The sequence below is a fragment of the Canis lupus genome, chromosome 1 (genome assembly GCF_011100685.1).
Source record: "Canis lupus familiaris isolate Mischka breed German Shepherd chromosome 1, alternate assembly UU_Cfam_GSD_1.0, whole genome shotgun sequence".
NCBI lineage: Eukaryota > Metazoa > Chordata > Mammalia > Carnivora > Canidae > Canis > Canis lupus.
In genome coordinates, this window is record NC_049222.1 from 107,729,373 (window position 1) to 107,747,544 (window position 18,172).

The 18,172-nt window shown below is 59.0% G+C and overlaps 3 protein-coding genes across 3 annotated transcripts; 2 read left to right on the top strand and 1 right to left on the bottom strand.

The window, feature by feature from the left end:
- The first annotated feature begins 1,201 nt into the window (after positions 1-1,201).
- SLC17A7 (solute carrier family 17 member 7) lies at positions 1,202-11,357 on the top strand. Its single transcript, XM_038525643.1, has 12 exons — positions 1,202-1,381; positions 5,142-5,394; positions 6,450-6,568; positions 6,861-6,975; positions 7,054-7,141; positions 7,297-7,383; positions 7,481-7,623; positions 8,189-8,338; positions 8,508-8,640; positions 9,309-9,419; positions 9,614-9,741; positions 9,935-11,357. The coding sequence occupies exons 1-12, from the start codon at positions 1,320-1,322 to the stop codon at positions 10,226-10,228; spliced, it is 1,683 nt and encodes a 560-aa protein (XP_038381571.1). The 5' UTR covers positions 1,202-1,319; the 3' UTR covers positions 10,229-11,357.
- Positions 11,358-11,483: 126 nt separating this feature from the next.
- GFY (golgi associated olfactory signaling regulator) lies at positions 11,484-15,251 on the bottom strand. Its single transcript, XM_038525644.1, has 5 exons — positions 15,200-15,251; positions 14,888-15,066; positions 12,784-13,984; positions 12,339-12,512; positions 11,484-11,866 (listed from the first exon to the last, which is right to left on the bottom strand). The coding sequence occupies exons 3-5, from the start codon at positions 13,961-13,963 to the stop codon at positions 11,667-11,669; spliced, it is 1,554 nt and encodes a 517-aa protein (XP_038381572.1). The 5' UTR covers positions 13,964-13,984; positions 14,888-15,066; positions 15,200-15,251; the 3' UTR covers positions 11,484-11,666.
- A 265-nt stretch (positions 15,252-15,516) lies between these two features.
- On the top strand, positions 15,517-17,393 carry PTH2 (parathyroid hormone 2). The gene is made up of 3 exons (XM_038525541.1): positions 15,517-15,728; positions 16,581-16,708; positions 17,219-17,393. Exons 2-3 carry the CDS (start codon positions 16,584-16,586, stop codon positions 17,391-17,393), a joined length of 300 nt encoding a protein of 99 aa, XP_038381469.1. The 5' UTR covers positions 15,517-15,728; positions 16,581-16,583.
- The last annotated feature ends 779 nt before the right edge of the window (positions 17,394-18,172 follow it).

An 18,172-nucleotide genomic window follows, 5' to 3' on the forward strand; every position in this document is an offset into this window, starting at 1 on the left:
GGTGGTGAGGAAAGCAGCGCACCCTCCTGGGGCTTGGATCTGGAGGGGAACTCAGCGCTGGGGAGCATGGCTGGCTGGGGTGGCGAAAGGAGCAGAGGCAGGACCTGCCTGTCCGCCAGAACCCGAGAAATAGTCTGGGTTCAATCCCCAAGGGGCAGGGCTGGCAGAGATGGAGTAAGAGGGCGGGGCCAGCCCCCAGCAGGAGGGGATACAACTGGGGGGGGGGCAGGGAAAGAACCTGGGGGGGGGGGTGGAGACTGAACTCGGACAGATTCCAGGGGAAGGGGGCAAAAATTAGGGCAGGGACAGATCCCAAGGGAGGGGTGAGACCTCAAGGGGCAGGAAGAGTACTCGGGAGAGAGGGACAAACCCCAAAGGGCCATACAGATTCCAGGGTGGTTGGGAATTATGGGGCTCGCTACTGGGGTCGGGTGTGGAACTATCAGGGCTGGAACTTAGAGGGGAAAGAAATCCAGGACGAAGGAACCGGGGAGGGGGGGCATGCACCCCGAGGAGAAATAGAACTGGAAGGGGACAGAATTTTAAAAAGATGGAAACAGGTGAATGAAGTCAAGAGGGAAGAAACCGGATGAGGGAAGAACTAGAGAGGACGATGGGTGGATCGAAATGCGGGTCGGATTTCGGGGGGGAGAGGGAAAGAATCCCCTGAATGAGAAAAGCACCCTCTGGATGAGGAAGTTGGAACTGAGGATGGTGCGGGATGGATGGGGATGGAAATCGGGGGGGGGGGGCGGGATGTGGAACTGGAGGGCACAGAAACTCGCAGGGGTAGGGCTGGGAGGATGAAAACGCAGGAGATGGAACCGTAGGGGACGAGAACGCAAGGACGAAATTAGGGCGAACTAAAAAGGAGAGGGAAACCTCAGGTGGACAAGAGAGCTCGGGAGGAGAGAAAAGGGATAGAAGGAGCTGGGGGGTGGGGATGGAGGACGGGGGTAGTAACTCCGGGAAGGGAGAGAATTGGGGCGATGCAACTCACGGGAGCGAGTTCAGAGCCCAGAGGCGTGGCCTTGGAATGGAAGGGCGGGGCCAGAGCGGAGCTGGAGGGCTGCGAGGGGCGGGGCCAGAGCCATATGGGCGTGGTCTGTCGTGGGTGGGCGGGGTCTCGCAGCCCCCCGCCCCGCCCCCGACGCTGAGTCCCGCTACAGCCCCTAGGCAGCCAGCACACGCAGCCTCCTTCCCCCCCGAGCGGAGCTGCGGGGCCGGCCGGGCCGGGGCGGACCCCGGGAACCCGGACGCGGCCGCCCGGGCCCGCGGGCGGGGGGATTGGCAGGGGGACCGGCGGCAGGGCAGCCACCATGGAGTTCCGTCAGGAGGAGTTTCGGAAGCTAGCGGGTCGTGCCCTCGGGAGGCTGCACCGGTGAGCGTGGTGAGGGTCCTGGGCGGGGAAGAGCCCGAGTGTCCGAGGAGGGCACACATTCCCACCTGAGCCTAGACGGACAGATGGACAGGCTATACTCATGGATGGGGGTTCCACCCATCTGTCCGGTTTTCTCCCTTCTTTTCTTCCCGTACCCTCTCCCTGGTCCGGTCTCATCCATCATCTCGTTCATTTTTCTGCCCCACCCCATCCCAGACTCTTCCCGTTTTTTCCCTTGGACTGCTTATCTCCTTCTCTTTGGGTCTCTAACCCCCTTCCCCACTTTTGGGTCTCTTCTCTTCACTTCTCTTCACTCTGTCTCCTTTTGTCGGACCTCTGCCCCCTCTGTGGGTCTCTGACCCTCCCCCCCTTTCAGATGTCTGTCGCCCTCGCTCTGGGTTTTTATCCCCCACCCTGGGTGTCTCCATCTTCCTGTGTCTTCTCAGTTTCCACCTCTCAGAGAGTTTAATCTGAAGCTAAAGCGGATTGGGGCCCATTGGTCCTTGTCCTTGAGGAGAGCTAAGCTGGGAGGGGAAGCAGGGTATCCTGGGTCTCTGGAGGAGAAAGAAGTTGCAGGCCAGAAATTAGGCTCCTGGGGTATGGCAGACTTTCCAGAGGATATAGGTTAGAGGGAAGAAGGACTTCCTTTCATCCAGGGAGATGACCCCAGTGACCTGGGTGTCCCCAGGGCAGTCTGAACACCTCCCCACCCCAGCCTCTCACCCCCAACCCCATCCCTGGCTCCAAGTCAGAGAAATTACTCAGCTGCGGAGAAGCCTAAAAATATCTGGCCACAGTGCGGGGAGGAGATGGCCCCATCAGCACCATGCCCCTGCTGCCATTCTCTCGGACCCTGTCCCCTTGGCCCCGACCTCATCTTTAGTTGACCCTTTGTCCATCTCCCTAGACCATGCAAGTCCTCTGAGACAAACACTAGTCCTGCTCACTGCAGGTCACCTCCTAGCTCCATAGGTCCCCCACCCTCTAGGAACTGGAGGGATGGGAATAAGCTGGACAGAAGGGAGGGGGCAGGAGGATGATGCAGTGGGGAGGGGGGAGTGGAGATAACCTCACCCCTTCTCTTCCTAATCTTCCAGCCCCTCCCCACCCTTTTTCTCGCCTCCTTTCACGAGTTTCTCAAAATACATCAGTGCGAAGTCAGAAGAGGGAGAGAGACGTGCTGATGGAGGGGGCTGGAAGGAGGGTGGTGGCAGGAGGGATGCGTGCCTCAGGCCCCCTCCCTCAGTCCCTGCTTCTCAGTTTCTCATCTGTGTCTGGGTTTCTTTCCTCTGTGCCTTCACCTCTCCAGCTGCCTCCTGAGCCCCTGGAGACCCCAGAGCTCAGAGCTCCCACCAGGCCACGCACCAAAGAGCTGGAGTTTGAGAAGAACACTGCGTCTGAACCTTGCGGTTCACTCTGATAGTTGGACAGAGACAGGAATGCCCCATGTTGGACATAGCGCCCTGATTCCATTGAATCCTTTAGACAAAGCTGGGGAAACTGAGGCTTAGTTTGAGAAGAGGGAGAAATCCATGGATAAATACAAGTGCCATCATTTTTCGAGGCTGGTTTCCTCAAGATGCAGGATCCCAGAGTGGGTGGGGAACTCTCTCAGCCCAGGAAGCAGATGTTAACCCAGAGCGACCTGGGATCAGGACCTGGGAGGAAGGGGGATGCAGGAGAGACAGGAGCCAATGTGCCTCCTTTCAGAGAGCCAGGCCTTGGATGGGGCAATACTGGGGGCCAGGAAACCATCAGGATCCACTACGACTCTGGAGTGTGACCTTGGACATGCTACTCCTGCTTTCTGAACCTCAGTTTTTCCTTAGGTGTATAATGGGAAGAGTACCCAGGGACATAAAGGCAGGCCTAGGGGAAACGGGGAGTGGACAGAGAACCCCAGAGGAGCAAACACAGAGGCCCAGAGAGATTGCGACACCTCCATTTTGGTGCACTGCTTCCTAAGCGCAGCTTCTCCTCCTCCAGTCCTCAGACCTGAGTTCCAGCACCCAGGAAGGGCAGGAGGACCTCCCTCCAGGCTCTCCTGTCTCTGTTCCTGTCTTCTGGGAAGCCCTTGGGCCACATCCTCCCTGGTTCTCTTATCCCAAGATGATCAGTATCACCTGGAAGTTCCCTCATTGATTGTAACCTCACATTCTACCCCTGCCCCCATTTTATAGATGGGGGATTCCGGAGCCCCTGCCACATCCCATTTACAAAGCCTTGGTCAGAGATATGACACACTGGAGTATGAACCACGGAGTATCAAATTTCAGGGGCTGCCATCACCTCCTGAGTTTCAGGGTCAAATAGCACCTGATAGCGGCCTGGGTCAAAGTCTAATCGCACTGACCAAGTCTAATCACACTGGCGGCCCATTCTGATGCGGGATGGGGGGCAGTCCCTACCACCTTGCACTTTCATTCTGGGTCATCTATTCCCACCAACCCCTGGCTTTCATTCCTCCTCCCTCCTAGGTTCTATCCACTCCCCCAGTCTCTTTCTCCAACCCCTGTTTCTTAGCCACCCCCCCGCCCCCCCAACCTCCTTAAGTTCTAGGATGGGAAGGGTGGCTGTATTCTCTCATCTCTTCCACCCGCCTCCCCCCCAGACCGTCTGGCTGTTCTTTCCTCCCCCGTCCCAGTCTCCCTCGCCTCCATCTGTTCTAGCCCCTTCCTGGGATCCAGCCCGATCCCCTGGCTGCGTACCCGCCTCAGAGAGGGGCCGCATCTCACAAATCACGTCCCCAGCTTGTCTCTCCTCTGTCCTCCGGTCTCTCCATCTTTCAGTGTCCTGGGTCTCTGCATCTATGTCTTCTCTTTCAGGTTACTGTCTCCACCCATGTTAAAGCCTCTGCTCCCCTCTCATCTCTCATCTCTGTCGCCCTCTTCCTTTTGGGTCTTTCCACACCTGTTTCAGGGCACCTCTTTTTCCCAGCAGCCTCTCTCTGGGTGTGAGGTGGCTCTCCAAATACCCTCCGTCATCACAGACTCAATCCTGGTTCCAGAACGGGCGGGGGCGAGAGCCTCGCTGGGGACTGAGCCAATCCCCCTACCAGGGCCATCTGTCCCTTGCCAGGACACCACTTGCCACTCCCCCTCCCTACCCTCTAGCTGACAGCCTGAACTCAAGGTTCCCCAGGGCTGTCTGGCTGGGCTGCTGGACTCCAGGGAGCCTGACTTCTCCCCACCCTCAGGGAGTGGGCTTCCCGTGTTCAAAGGGAGTTGACTGCATGTCTGTCCCACACCTGGGTCCTGGAAACAGGGAAGGGAATGCCACAGGGGGCAGGGGAGGAGGGCGGTCGGTGTATATATAGCAGACGTGGCTGAGAAGCATCTGTTCTTTTGACACCTTTGCTGAAGCATTTCCTTAGCGCCTTTTGCTTCCTCAAATAGACTCATATATGGGAGAAGGAGCCCGAGAGAGTCTCTGGGCCTCGGGGTGGGGGCTGGGGGCAGAGGCCCTTGAATCACAAAGTGTCTAAAACTCCTGAGTTGAGAGATAACGCGGCTGGGGGAAAAGGGGATTGAGGGCTTCCACACCTGAGTCTGCAGCAGTGTGATTTCCTGGCCTGAAGGGGATGGAGAGAGGGGGTCCAGATTCCTGGATCCTGGGGGGAGATGGGAACTAGGGGCTGGACTCCTGGGGAAGGAGGGAGTGCGGGGTTAGGAGTCTTGAAAAGCCCTGGACTCCTGTGTCATGGGGAGGAGGGGGCCAGGGGCCTGGACTTAGGGAGTCTTTGACTCTTGCGGCCCTGCAGCCTTCTGGAGAAGCGGCAGGAAGGTGCAGAGACGCTGGAGCTGAGTGCTGACGGGCGCCCCGTGACGACGCAGACCCGGGACCCGCCGGTAGTGGACTGCACCTGCTTCGGTCTCCCTCGCCGCTACATTATCGCCATCATGAGCGGTCTGGGCTTCTGCATTAGCTTCGGGATCCGCTGCAACCTAGGCGTGGCCATCGTCTCCATGGTCAACAACAGCACGACCCACCGCGGGGGCCACGTGGTGGTGCAGGTAGTTGGGGGCGTGGCCCGGCGCGCGGGGCCCACCTGCCCACTCCCGCTGATGATGTCACGTTCCGCCGGGCGAGGCCCCCCGCCGAGCCCCTTCCAACTCCAGCTTGAGCATCCCGGCGCAACTGTGCGCCCACCTGGCTCTCCTCCGCCTCACGGCTCTCCCCTTCCTAAGCCCGGCCCTGATCTAAATGAAGCTCCGCCCCTGTTTATTTCAGGTCCCTGATTTCCAAATGCAGACTCTGCCCTGGTATTAGAGTTCCTACGTGCTGCCCCTGTTCCATTGTAGGCCTCCTAGCAACTTTGCTCCATCTGCCACCCACGCCTGTCCCGGTGTTACATCCTAATCCCAGTCCCCTCGCAGGCTCCACCCTGAATTTTGATCCGGGCTTTTCTGAAGTTTAGTCGCTGCTAAATCCTGCTTCATCTGCTCTGGACTTTACCTAAAGCCCACCTTATCTCAGACTTTCTCCCTATTTTTAATTATTATTTTTTTAAAGATATAAAAATTTTAAGTAACCTTTACGCCCAAGGTGGGGCTCAAACTTACAACCCCGAAATCAAGAGTTGCATGCTCTACCGACTGAGCCACCTAGGCTTCCCACTTTCTCCTTATTTTAATTCCGTGTAGGCGGTGCCCTTGCCTCAGGAAAAATGTCTGATTTAGGCACTGGCCTACCTTGCCCCTTTGGCTGCTTCCTGTCCCTGACTAGACCCCACCCAGTCACTCCGCAAACAGGTGATAAGTTGGTTAAGAGAAGTAAGTGGAGACAGAGTCCCCACCCTATTGATGGGCCCCTCCACATTCAAAGAAGGGGCACCGATGCAAGGAAGCAGGCAGAGCTAGGCTTTTAGGCAGCGACAGGCCCCGTTGCTAGGGTAGGACAGCCCTGGCAGCCTGGGTGAGCAGAATAGGGAGGACGACTTGGCAGGGGTTTGGGCGCAAGAGGGGTCCTTGTTGTTGATTGGCTGAGGGCTGAAATATCTTTGCGCTGATTGGTGGAGGGGTAGAGCCTGGGGTCCGGCCGCTGGATTGATGTGCCTTTTGGCCCGCAGAAAGCTCAATTTAACTGGGATCCAGAGACTGTTGGCCTCATACACGGCTCCTTTTTCTGGGGCTACATTGTCACCCAGATTCCTGGAGGATTTATCTGCCAAAAATTCGCAGCCAACAGGTACAGGGCTGGGGTCCCGAGGTGGGCGGGAGCTACAAGTGTGTGGGTAGACTACAGGTGTGGCCTGGCATTTCGTGGCCGCCTGGGAGGGAGAAGTGGGAGGAGCCTGAGTTCGGGGGCGGGGTCTTAGAGAAAGGCGGGACTTGTGGTTGTGGAAGGTAAGAGATACAAAGGTGGGGGCAGGGGTCCTGGGGAAACACAAGGCCTGGCCCACTGTGGGCAGAAAGAACAGAATCCTAGCTCTGGCGGGATAGCTGGACCCTGTTATCGTACTATGGACTCTTCCCACCAGGGTTTTCGGCTTTGCTATTGTGGCCACATCCACTCTAAACATGCTGATCCCCTCGGCTGCACGAGTCCATTATGGCTGTGTCATCTTCGTGAGGATCCTGCAGGGGTTGGTAGAGGTAAAGCCCTGCTCCATATGATCCTGTGCCTATTCTGACTCAGCCTCTTCTCGTTGACTTTGGTTTTCTCCTTCCTAGGGGGTCACGTACCCTGCCTGCCACGGCATCTGGAGCAAATGGGCCCCGCCCTTAGAGCGGAGTCGCTTGGCAACAACAGCCTTTTGCGGTGAGAGGAAGGGGCTGGGATCCAGACTTGCGGGTCTAAGGGAGGAGGGACCCTGACCTGTACTTCTATGTCCCAGAATGGCAGGGGCTGGGAGGCCGCGTTCCCGGATCTGAGAATAGATGAGCCTGTTCTGCATCTTGCGTCCTCCCTCGCAGGTTCCTATGCTGGGGCGGTGGTCGCAATGCCCCTCGCCGGGGTCCTGGTGCAGTACTCAGGATGGAGCTCTGTGTTCTACGTCTACGGTGAGGGGCCCTGACGCCTGGGTCCGGGTGGCGCTGGGGCGGAGCGAGGCCGGTCGTCACCTCGCTTTCATCCCCCTCCTGACCCCCCCCCCCCCAGGCAGCTTCGGGATCTTTTGGTACCTGTTTTGGCTGCTCGTCTCCTATGAGTCCCCGGCTCTGCACCCCAGCATCTCCGAAGAGGAGCGCAAGTATATCGAGGACGCCATCGGCGAGAGCGCCAAACTCATGAACCCAGTCACGGTCAGGGCCCAAGCCCGCCGGGGGTGGGTGGTGGGGTAAGGAAAGATATCCAGGCAGGGAGGCAGGAGAAAAGGGGGCTCCGAACCTCCACAGTGTGTAGATGGTGGTGGGTTCCTGTGGACTCTCAGAGGAGACAGGATGGGGACGCGCAGTGGGCGGGGCTAGAATCCAGGAGGCGGAGCTAAAGCCCGGGGCGGGGTGGGGGGGGGACGGATTAGCAGGTGCTGAGGGCAGGGATAGGTCGCGAAGTGCCCAGAACCACTATGGGGCGTGGTTAAACCAGCAGAATCGGGATTAGAATGTGGGGAGTTTGCTTAGACCTTTGGGTGAGTGAGGCTGGAATTAGGGGGCATAATAGAACGGAAAGAGATTTCTGGGCTCACATTGACGGGTCTCTGAGGGTCATCGCGGGGTCCGGACCCTTGCAGCCCTAAAGTGTCACCGTGAGGTTGGAAATCCTGGGTCTCTGTGGGATTATAATTGAGTCCCTGAAGGGACGAGGAGAGCGCCCCCCCCCCCCCGTCTGTATTTTAGCGGCCTCTCCTCTCCATTCCCCGCCCTGCAGAAGTTTAACACACCCTGGCGGCGCTTCTTCACGTCCATGCCAGTCTATGCCATCATCGTGGCTAACTTCTGCCGCAGTTGGACGTTCTACCTACTCCTTATATCCCAGCCCGCCTACTTCGAAGAGGTGTTCGGCTTCGAGATCAGCAAGGTGGGGCCCGGGAAGGGAAGGCAGGGGGCGCTGCAGGGGGAGATGGAGCAGGCGGGCCTGGATCCCAAGAGGTTGGAACGGGGGACAGGGAGGAGCCAGAGGTGCACGAACAGTGTGGAGAGGCCCGGCCGGCAGCCTCCGAGCCTCGCTCTGTACTCTCCTGGTGCAGGTGGGCCTGGTGTCAGCGTTGCCCCACTTGGTCATGACCATCATCGTGCCCATCGGCGGCCAGATCGCGGACTTCCTGAGGAGCCGCCGAATCATGTCCACCACTAACGTGCGCAAGTTGATGAACTGCGGAGGTGAGTGGGGCGGGGCCGCGAGCCGGTTACGGGGCAGCCGGGCTGTGCGGCAGGACCCTGGGAGGACTGAGATGAGGTCAGGGGCGTGTCCAAAAAGGCGGAGCCGGGTTGAGGCGGTAGTGGATGGAATGGTCTCCCGCTGCCCTCTCGAGGCCCGCAGGGTGGAAGGGCAAGGTGGGTGTGCCGATCCGAGTGGGGCACCAGCGAGACCAAATTGGGCCTGGCAGGGCGGGGCCTACACGCGACTGGGAGCAGCGGGACCAGAACTAGGTAATCTAGAGGGGCTGTGCGAGGGGGGCACCCGGAGAGAAGAGGTCTGGGTGGCGCGGTGACTAATCAATGAGAACCGAGGGAAGGTGCGTATGGTGCAAGGGTGGGGCTCGGACCCTGCGTCTTCAGGGCCCGGCTTCATCAGGGAGTGGGGCCAAGGAGAGCCCAGCCGGGGCGGTGGGGACTCTTGTGCGCACGTGGTCAAGGACGTTAGGGAGGATTAGGGAGGTGAGGGTCGGGGTTAGGGCGGGCGCGGGCAGAATGAGGGATTGGGCAGGCTGAACCCGCACCAAGCCAGGGACAGGTGTGGGGGGGCGGCCTGGGCGGATGGAGGCGGGCAGGAGAGGCGGTGTGGGGCGGCCGACGCTCAGACGACACGGTCGCCCGGCCCTCGGCAGGCTTCGGCATGGAAGCCACGCTGCTGCTGGTGGTCGGCTACTCGCACTCCAAGGGCGTGGCCATCTCCTTCCTGGTCCTCGCGGTGGGCTTCAGCGGCTTCGCCATCTCTGGTGAGAACCGCCTCCGCGCTTGGCGGACTCTGGACAGCTCTGTGGGGAACTTCCTGGCTCAGGAAGGTGGCCTGGAAAGAGCGGGAGGGACGGGGGTGGGGGTGGGGTTTGCGATGGGGGGAGGAGGAGCGGCTCTGCAGGAGTCACTCGAGGGAGGCTCAGTCGGAGTGTCGCCTTCTGACTTGCCTCGCCAGGGTTCAACGTGAACCACCTGGACATCGCGCCGCGCTACGCCAGCATCCTCATGGGCATCTCCAACGGCGTGGGCACGTTGTCCGGCATGGTGTGCCCCATCATCGTGGGGGCCATGACCAAACACAAGGTCCGTGCGCTGGCCCCGACCGGCTCGCCCTCCCAGTTTGGGCTTCACCCTCGCTGGCCTCCATCCCTGCCCTCTCCTGGTCTCTTTCTGCTTCTCTCTGGACCTGTCTCCCTTGCTCTGCACTCAGTTTCTCGCTCCACCTTCTGTTTCTCTGTCCTCTGACTTCACTTCCCCCCTGTCCTCCCCTCCGCAGACTCGGGAGGAGTGGCAGTACGTCTTCCTAATCGCTTCCCTGGTGCACTATGGGGGTGTCATCTTCTACGGGGTCTTCGCTTCTGGAGAGAAGCAGCCGTGGGCCGAGCCTGAGGAGATGAGTGAGGAGAAGTGTGGCTTCGTTGGCCACGACCAGCTGGCTGGCAGCGATGAAAGCGATATGGAGGATGAGGCTGAGCCTCCTGGGGCTCCCCCCGCTCCCCCTCCTTCCTATGGGGCCACACACAGCACAGTCCAGCCCCCAAGACCCCCACCCCCTGTCCGGGACTACTGACCATGTGCCTCCCACTGAATGGCAGTTTCCAGGACCTCCATTCCACACATCACTGGCCTGAGTGGCTGTCAAGGAATCCCAGTTCTCTCTGTCCTGCTGCAGGCCTAAGAAGCACTCGCCCTCTTCCCCAGTGCTGTCAAATCCTCTTTCCTTCCCGATCACCTCTCAGGGGTAGTGAAGCTGCAGACTGGCAGTTTCGAGAATACCCAAATTCTCCTAAAGATTTTCCTTCTCCACTTGTTCTGCCTCAGTGGTTTCAAATCTCTCCTTTCAGGGCTTTATTTGGATGGACAGTTCAATCTTTTACTCTCTTGTGGTTTTGAGGCACCCTTCCGTCACCCTCTCCTTGAACCCCTGGGACTCTCGGGCTAACCCCTGAGACCACTCAGCCTTCCTCGCCTTTCAGAAGAAACATTCAAGGTCTTCCTCTAGAAATGACAAACCTCTCCTGATTCCATTTTGCATTTCCCAGGTTGGTTTAACCAACTGTCCATCCCTGCCATTCTAGGGATCGATTTTCACCAGCGTTTCTGAGGGAGAATGGCAGTTTCAAGACAACCCCCCCCACCCCGCCCCACCTCCCCCGCCCCTTCCCTCCACCAGCAGATGCTGCTGAAGCACCAAATTTCCCAAGACCTTCTCCCTAGCTTAGCACAATGTCTAGGGAAACCAGACGGTGGTTTTAACATTATGCCTCTTTCCACCCCCATGCACTTTTTCTGACACGTTTTCAGGTCTGAATAGTGGCTGCTCAAGTCCATTAACTCAATGGTGTGAAGCCACCATTATTGAACTTCCCCGTGGTGGTTTCAAGATGCCCCTCTTCCCCCTAATTCCTTGCACTTTATTCTCCTGGGTGGTTCCGAACTACTCTTGTTTTCTCAGTGGCCATTTGTTGTGTCCCTCAGGGGCTAAATGACTCAAAATCTGGGATCCTTCCCCCTCTCAGACTCCCTTGTTTCGACTAAGAATTTGGGGAGCATATGCAGGAGGAGTCACAGAATCCCAGGAAAGGGAATGGGGCTGGGGGAGAGGGATGTTTTTCCCTGGAGCAGGGTTGTGTCTTTGTGTCTCTGTGACTGTAAATCCTGCCCTGCCCCACTCCCAATAAAATGCTTTGGTGTACAGACTCAGTCGTCATTGGCGGTGGCCGTCACAGGAGCCTGGGCCCCCAGCTCCCTCCTCCCTGGGCCCCAAAGTCCTAAGACCCCCGCCCCCTCCTCTCCCAGGACGCAAGCCAGAGTAGGGGCCCAGCCGTGGGAACACTTGATTTATTCGGCCTCAAACGGTGTTCTCCGGTCACAGCGAAAGCGTCTTGGTGTGTTGGACCTCCTATCCAAGAGGACTAACTATGTAGCATAGCATGCCAGGAGGACAGGACCTCTGGGTCCTTCCTCCGTCTGGGGATGGCGCAGGTCTGGCAGGACGCGAGTGGGGCTTACACGAAGTTGTTGGGTAGCGTGGCGGGGGAGAGCGGCTCCAGGCTCTGGGGGCGGTTTCCGCGGGGCGGCGGGGGCAGCTTGGGTGGCAGCGGGGGAGTGGGTGGCGGCTGTTTGGTGGCGATGTGTGAAGGGACCCAGGCATCCGGGGCATAAAAATAGAGGTCGTAGGGGTCCTTCGGGGCTTCCAAGTGCATAACTGTGGGAGCAAAGGGGCGAGGTCATCCCCAGGCCGACCCGGGCCTGTTCCCTGTGCTGCGTCGCTGGCCAATGAGGAGGCGGGAAGGAGGGTTCCGACCGCTCATTGGAAAGGGGTTTTCAAATCAAAGGGCGAGGCACCCAGAACCGGAGGGGGCGTGGCTTCCGGACCACGGGGGCGTGGCCTGCCACGGAGGGGCGTGGCGTAGGACTCCACGAGGAGGGGAAGGGGCGGGGCTTTGGGGGACCCTCCGCTCTCCAGCTGTTGCAATTCCCAGCAGGGCTGGAGGCGGCGCTGGACCGCTTCGAGGGATTTCGTAGAACTGGGGGAAGGATCATGGAGGGATCCCGGCTTCTATTGACCTTGGATGGAGGACCTGTACTTTTTGGCAGGGCGCCCTAAGGTGCAGGCGAAACAGCGTTAAGGAAACACGCAGTCATTCAAGGGGAGGGACGTTGTGAGGGTCGCTCACCCGGTTCATCTCCGTCGTTTGGAAGGCGGTGGTGTGCGAAGGGCCGGTGTCGAGCCGCCCGGCGGTAGAGACACCACAGCAGCAGGAAGATGCCGATCAGCAGTCCGGTCCCAGCGAGGAATAGGCACAGGGCCCCGCCCGCCGCGCCCCGGGGGCGCCCCACCAGGGTCACGCCTGAAGGAGGAGGGCCCAGGAATTGAGCAATCTAAACTCCCAGCCCCGTCTTCCCGAGACCCAAGAACTCGGCCCCCACTCCTTCCACTCTCAGACCCCACATGACAGCCGTCAGCACCCTCCTGCCTCGGACTAAGGAGCGGGTCTGCAGTCCGCCCTCCCGGAGACCCAGGAGCCCCGACCCCAGCCCCCTCCACTCTCAGACCCAGGAGTCCAGGACCCCCAGCCTCCTCCTCCCTCAGACCCAGGAGTCCGGGTCCTGGCCCCTCACCAGTCTCCTCCACTCGTTCCACCACGATGATAGTGCTGACTCTGTCACCTCGGCTGCGCCGCTGGGGGGCCCGTGGAGTGGCAGGGGCCGGCCAACTGGGGGACCCCAGTGGAGCAGGGGGGCCCGCAATCCGGGCTGAGGGAAAAAAGGCGTCAGGCCCTTTAGAGCTAGAATTTGGGGAGGCCTTTGGCTCAACTGCCTCAGGAGAATCTGAGGTGGGCAATTTAAGGGAGTCAGGCTGGGTGACTGCAGAGGTTTCTGATTTGGGACTCAAGGACAGCTCATCTAGGGCAGATGTTTTGTCCTTGAAAGATGTAGTCATTTCTGGTTGAGGACTGGCAGAGATCTCAGGGTCAGAGGTCATGGGATTGTCTGTTGCATCTTGGTAGTGGGTTGTGGGGGATTCTGTTTGGGGAATTTTAGTGGGGCTGGGGTTATGGGTTACATGGGATTCTGGGTGGGGGATTTCAGTAGACTCCAGGTGGAGAGTCTGGAGAAATTCAGAGATTGGGATTTCAGTGATGTTAGGATTATGGGTTTCTGGAGATTTAGGGTGAAGAATCTTGGTGGGGTCAAGATGTGGGGTCTCAGGGACTTCTGCATGTGGGATTTTGGTAGAATTAAGTTTGGGAATCTCTGAGGATTCTTGGTGTGAAGTTTGGGTAGGGTCAGGGCTTGGGGTCTCAGGAAATTCTGGGCGTGAGGTTTTGGAGGGATTAGTTTTGAGGGTCTCAGGGGATTCTGAGTGTGGAATATCAGTCGGGTCAAGTTTGGGGATCTCAGAAGGTTCTAGAAGGGTCATTTTGGAGGGGCTAATTTTGGGGGTCTCCAGAGAATCTGCTATTGAGGTGCTGAGTGAGTTAGATTTAGGGCTCTCAGAAGACTCTGGGTGTGGGATTTCTCCGAGGTCATGGTTGGTAGTCTCAGTGAAGTCCAGGCGGGAAGGCTCAGGGGAAACGGCATGAGGTGATTTGGAGGGCTCAGGATAAGCAGTCGGAAGAGAATCAGGGTTAGGCCGGTCTTGAGTGGAATTCTCAGAAGCAGGAGCGGAGGTCTGAGAAGGGTGGCCCATCTCTGGGAAGTCGGGGACTGTAAGCGGCGAGGCCGAAGGGTCAGCCTTGGAACCCAGCCAGGCGAGGAGGAAGACGAGGAGGAGGAAGATCGCGCCGAGGGATTTCATAGCTCTGGGAGACGTTTATAGCTGCGGGGGAGCGGGAAGGAAGGGGTTAAGGTTGGAAGCCTCCCGGGAATCCTCCCCGAGCCCCGAGGCCACGCCCACGCCCGGAGGCCACGCCCACTGGTCCCCAGGTGGGCCACAATCCTGCCCAGAATGGCGCCCGGGAAAGGAGGGGAACCCAGCTGCAATACCCTGAAGGCCGTAGCTAAGGGGGACTGAGGCGCGGGGCTTCTTGGGAGCCGTAGTTAATTTCTTTATCTGTTTCCCCGAGGGGGGGTCCCAGAAAAATTGGGAAAGACCGACCTCTCCTAGCTCTCAGACCTCCCCCACTTCTATTGCAGAGGGTGTAGACCTCCAAGAGGACACAGGAGCCCTTCCTCTCTGAGGGCTCCGTGGACCCCTTCCCTGTACAGTTGTTTACACCAGAGGAGGTTCAGAAGGAATGACTGGGGGCTGGGGCCCTGAAATGCCTTAATCTGAGGGAGAAGGGAGACTCCTGGGACCAGGGCGAGAAGGCTGCTGGGGGTTCACCCCAGTTTCCAGAGGGTGGAGGGTACTGTGGGTCTAAATTCCCGGTTCCTTTGAGAGGAGAGGCCTGATGGCTCAGATGCCTCGAATTTCTCGAGGGAGCAAGCTTAGGGGGGCTGGATTACAGGGGAGGAAGGAGACCGGAGGCTTGAACTCTAGAGAACTGGGCATTCTGACTCTTGGGTCCTCAGCAGATAGCAGAGTGGGGTTCTGGATTCCTCTGCCTGGAGAGCAACTGTGGGGCAGGACTCTGGTCCCTCTGTTTATTGAGGATGGAGCTGAGATCCTAGGCTCTTATGACTGGTCTGGGGCAGAGACACCTCCATCTGTGCTGAGGTGGAGGTGGGGGTGGCAGATATCTGGATAGGACAAGGTCACTTGGGGCCTGGGGTCTCTTACCTGCTCAGTGAGGTCCAAGATAACAGCAGGTGAACAGAGCTGGACGCAGAGATCGATGAACGCTGCAGAATGGCTCCGGGCGGGGCGGAAGGAGGTAGGGTCCCAGGGGTGCAGGTGACCAGGTGACGCACCTGACCCTCTCCCTGGGGATCCTGGGAGCCTGGCTACAGGCTTGTGCTCTTAAAGGGACAGAGATAAAGAACATCATCTCTGGAATGGGGGAGGGAGTTAGGGATTGGATCATATCTATTTGGTGGAGGGATGTGGCCCAACCAAGCTCTCTTTTCTTTGAAACCAGGGGTCCGGGGGTACCTGGGTGGCTCAGTCGGTTAATCGGCTGTCTTAGGCTCGTGTCATGATCCTGGGGTCCTAGGATTGAGCCCTGAGTCTGGTTCCCTGCTCAGCGGGAGCCTGCTTCTCCCTCTCCCTCTGCTGCTCCTCTTGCTTGAACTCTCTGTCAAATAAATAAAATCTTTAAAAAAGAAAAGAAGAGAAAAGAAAAGAAACCAGGAGTCCAAAGCTATCTGCCATCTCCTCCATGCAAACCCAAGGGTCTAGATCCCTGATGCCCTCTTACTTCCAGATCCAGGAATCTGGGCCTCCAGGTCTCTTCCTCGGATCCAGGAACCCAGGTTCCCAGGCCCCTCCTCTCTGGGGAACTAGGAGTCCAGGGCCATGTCTTGCCAGTCACACTCAGATTGCTACTGGCCCTTGGTACTTCCTAACCTTGGCCTACCTCCCTCGCAGTGTGGAGAACACCCTCCTCAGAGCCAGTGTCAGGTGGATGGGCCTTCACAACACCACCAAACTCCTCCCCTGGAAGCCTTAGACCCTCCACAAGGTAGCTTGGGGGCCCGGGTCTGTCTCTCCCCTCTTTGCAGTCTTGTCCGCCACTTTATTTGCCTTCACCCCCCTACCCCTGTGCCCCATATCCTTTGCCTTCTCCTGCATTCCCCCCCTTCCATCTCTCACTCTTATCTTTCTGGTTCCCTGCTGCCTGGATTAATCTCTGGGCATCGCTGTGCTGGCTGTCTGTCCTATCTCAGGTCTTTCTCAGAGCCTCCTCCCTCCATCTCTAGCTGGTTCTTTCTCTTCTTCCCCACTCCTCTCTTTCCTTCCTCTTCTTTCCTTCTTCCTCTCTTGCTCCCATTCTTCCGCTGGGCCCTTTCCTCTGTCACTCTTTGTCCTTCCCTCTCGTGGTTACTTCATCTGTGTGTCTCTGCTTCTCCCCGACAGTCCCTCTTCTGTTGCTTTCTCTCTTTCTCTGTGTCTCTGGCTTCTGCTCTGCCGGTCCCTCTGCCGGTCTCTATTTTTATCCCTCTGACACACCTCCTGTCCACTTTGTCTGTCTGTCTCTCCCCCTCTGCTTCCCCTCGGGTCCCTGCTCCTGGTCCCAATTAGTTGGTGGCTGCCAAGGCAGAGGCAGGGCCCCCACTCCTGGCTCCTCATTACCGCTGGCGGCTCCTAATGAGCCTGGTTGGGGGGGGCTGACCCGGCGCCCCCAGCCCCCTGGTCTGCGTCACTGCCCGCTGCGGGGGCTGTGGAGACGATATAAGGGGGCTGCAGCCTGGCGGGCCGAGCCCACTGCGCGATAGCCGGCCCTGCAAGCGGGCGCAGGAGGTGGGTGGGGGTGGGGTCTGGGGTCCGGGGCCAGGTCGTGGGCCTCACTGAGCTCTTCTCTGTCTTTCCACAGGTGATGGAGACCCGCCAGGTGCCCAGGAGCCCCCGGATGCGGCTGCTGCTGCTGCTGCTGCTACTGCTGGTGCCCTGGGGCCACCGCTCAGCCTCAGGAGTCGCCCTGCCCCCCGCTGGGGTCCTCAGGTACGTGCCGCGCCCCGGGACACCCAGGGAGGGGCGGGGATCCGGAGAGAGACCCAAAGAGAGACGGGGCCCAGAGACGAGAGAGAGAGAGAGAGAGAGAGAGAGAGAGAGAGAGAGAGAGAGAGAGAGAACCAGGGGTAGAGAGCGGTGGAGTGTGGGCAGGGGATCCGCACGGGAAAAAGGTGCAAAAAGATCCCGAGAAGGGCGTTGAGAGATTTGAAAGGAGCCTAAGCAGCCGTGGACTCGTTCCTTGAGCAAAGTTTATTGGGTCCTTCGTGGGTGTCGGGCCGCGCGCTTAGCGTTGCGGGGGACGCCTGCCTCGGGGAGCTTCGAGCCGGGTGAACAGAGACTCGTGCAGAGGGAGACGGGGTGGGGTGGTGATGGTGGGGACAGTCACCGAGCCACTCTGCAGCCGGCGCAGGGACAGGGCTGCGAGTTAGACCGTGGGGGTGGGGTACAGGTGGCGGCGGGCGGGACCCGCGGTGACCGCATCTCTCCGTCTCCTCGCAGCCTCCGCGCCCCCGGCCGGGCCTGGGCGGGACCGGCCACCCCGCTGTCGCGGCGGAGCCTGGCGCTGGCGGACGACGCGGCCTTCCGGGAGCGCGCGCGGCTGCTGGCCGCCCTCGAGCGCCGCCACTGGCTGAACTCGTACATGCACAAGCTGCTGGTGCTGGACGCGCGCTGAGCGCCGCGCCCGCCTCCCCTCAATAAAGATCCTACCCTAGCGCTCGGGTCTCCGCCTCCTTCCTGCGCCCCGGGGCGGGATGTGTGTGTGCGGGATCCAGGGGCGGGGCTTGCGTCGCCACTACGGCGTCTCTCGTTCCCTCAGTTCCCTCTCTCGAGATATTCTCTCCTCATCCCATTTTTTCCCAATTATCTTTCCCTCCCTACACTCGTATTCTGCGTTTCTGCTCTGCGCCCCCTCCATGCCCCAGCACTGTCCCCTCCGCTCACTCCGTGCCTCTGTCCCTCCCCACCCGCACCTCTGCTCCAACCCCACCTGCGGGTCTCTGTCCTCCTCTCTGGGTTTCTCTGCAACCAAGTCTCAGTTTCCCCGAGTCTCTGTCCCTTCTCTGTGTCTCTGTCCCTCTCTGGGTGTCTGTTTGCCTTCTCTCTGAGTCTCTGAAACTTCTCTTTCCACCCTCCTGGCTTCCTAACCCTCTGCTTCCTCTCTCTACTTTTCTTTCTGCCTCTGAAACTCTTTCTTCCATTCTTTTTTTTTTTTAAAAGATTTTATTTATTAATAAGAGACAGAGAGAGGGAGAGGCAGAGGGAGAAGCAGGCTCCATGCAGGAAGCCTGACGTGGGACTCGATCCCGTGACTCCAGGATCACACTCTGGGCTGAAGGCAGGCGCTAAACCGCTGAGCCACCCAGGGATCCCCAACCTTCCTTCCATTCTTAATCACTTTCTTTTTTTCTCTGATTCCCTCATGTCTTTTCTTTTGTTGTTTCCCTCTCCCTC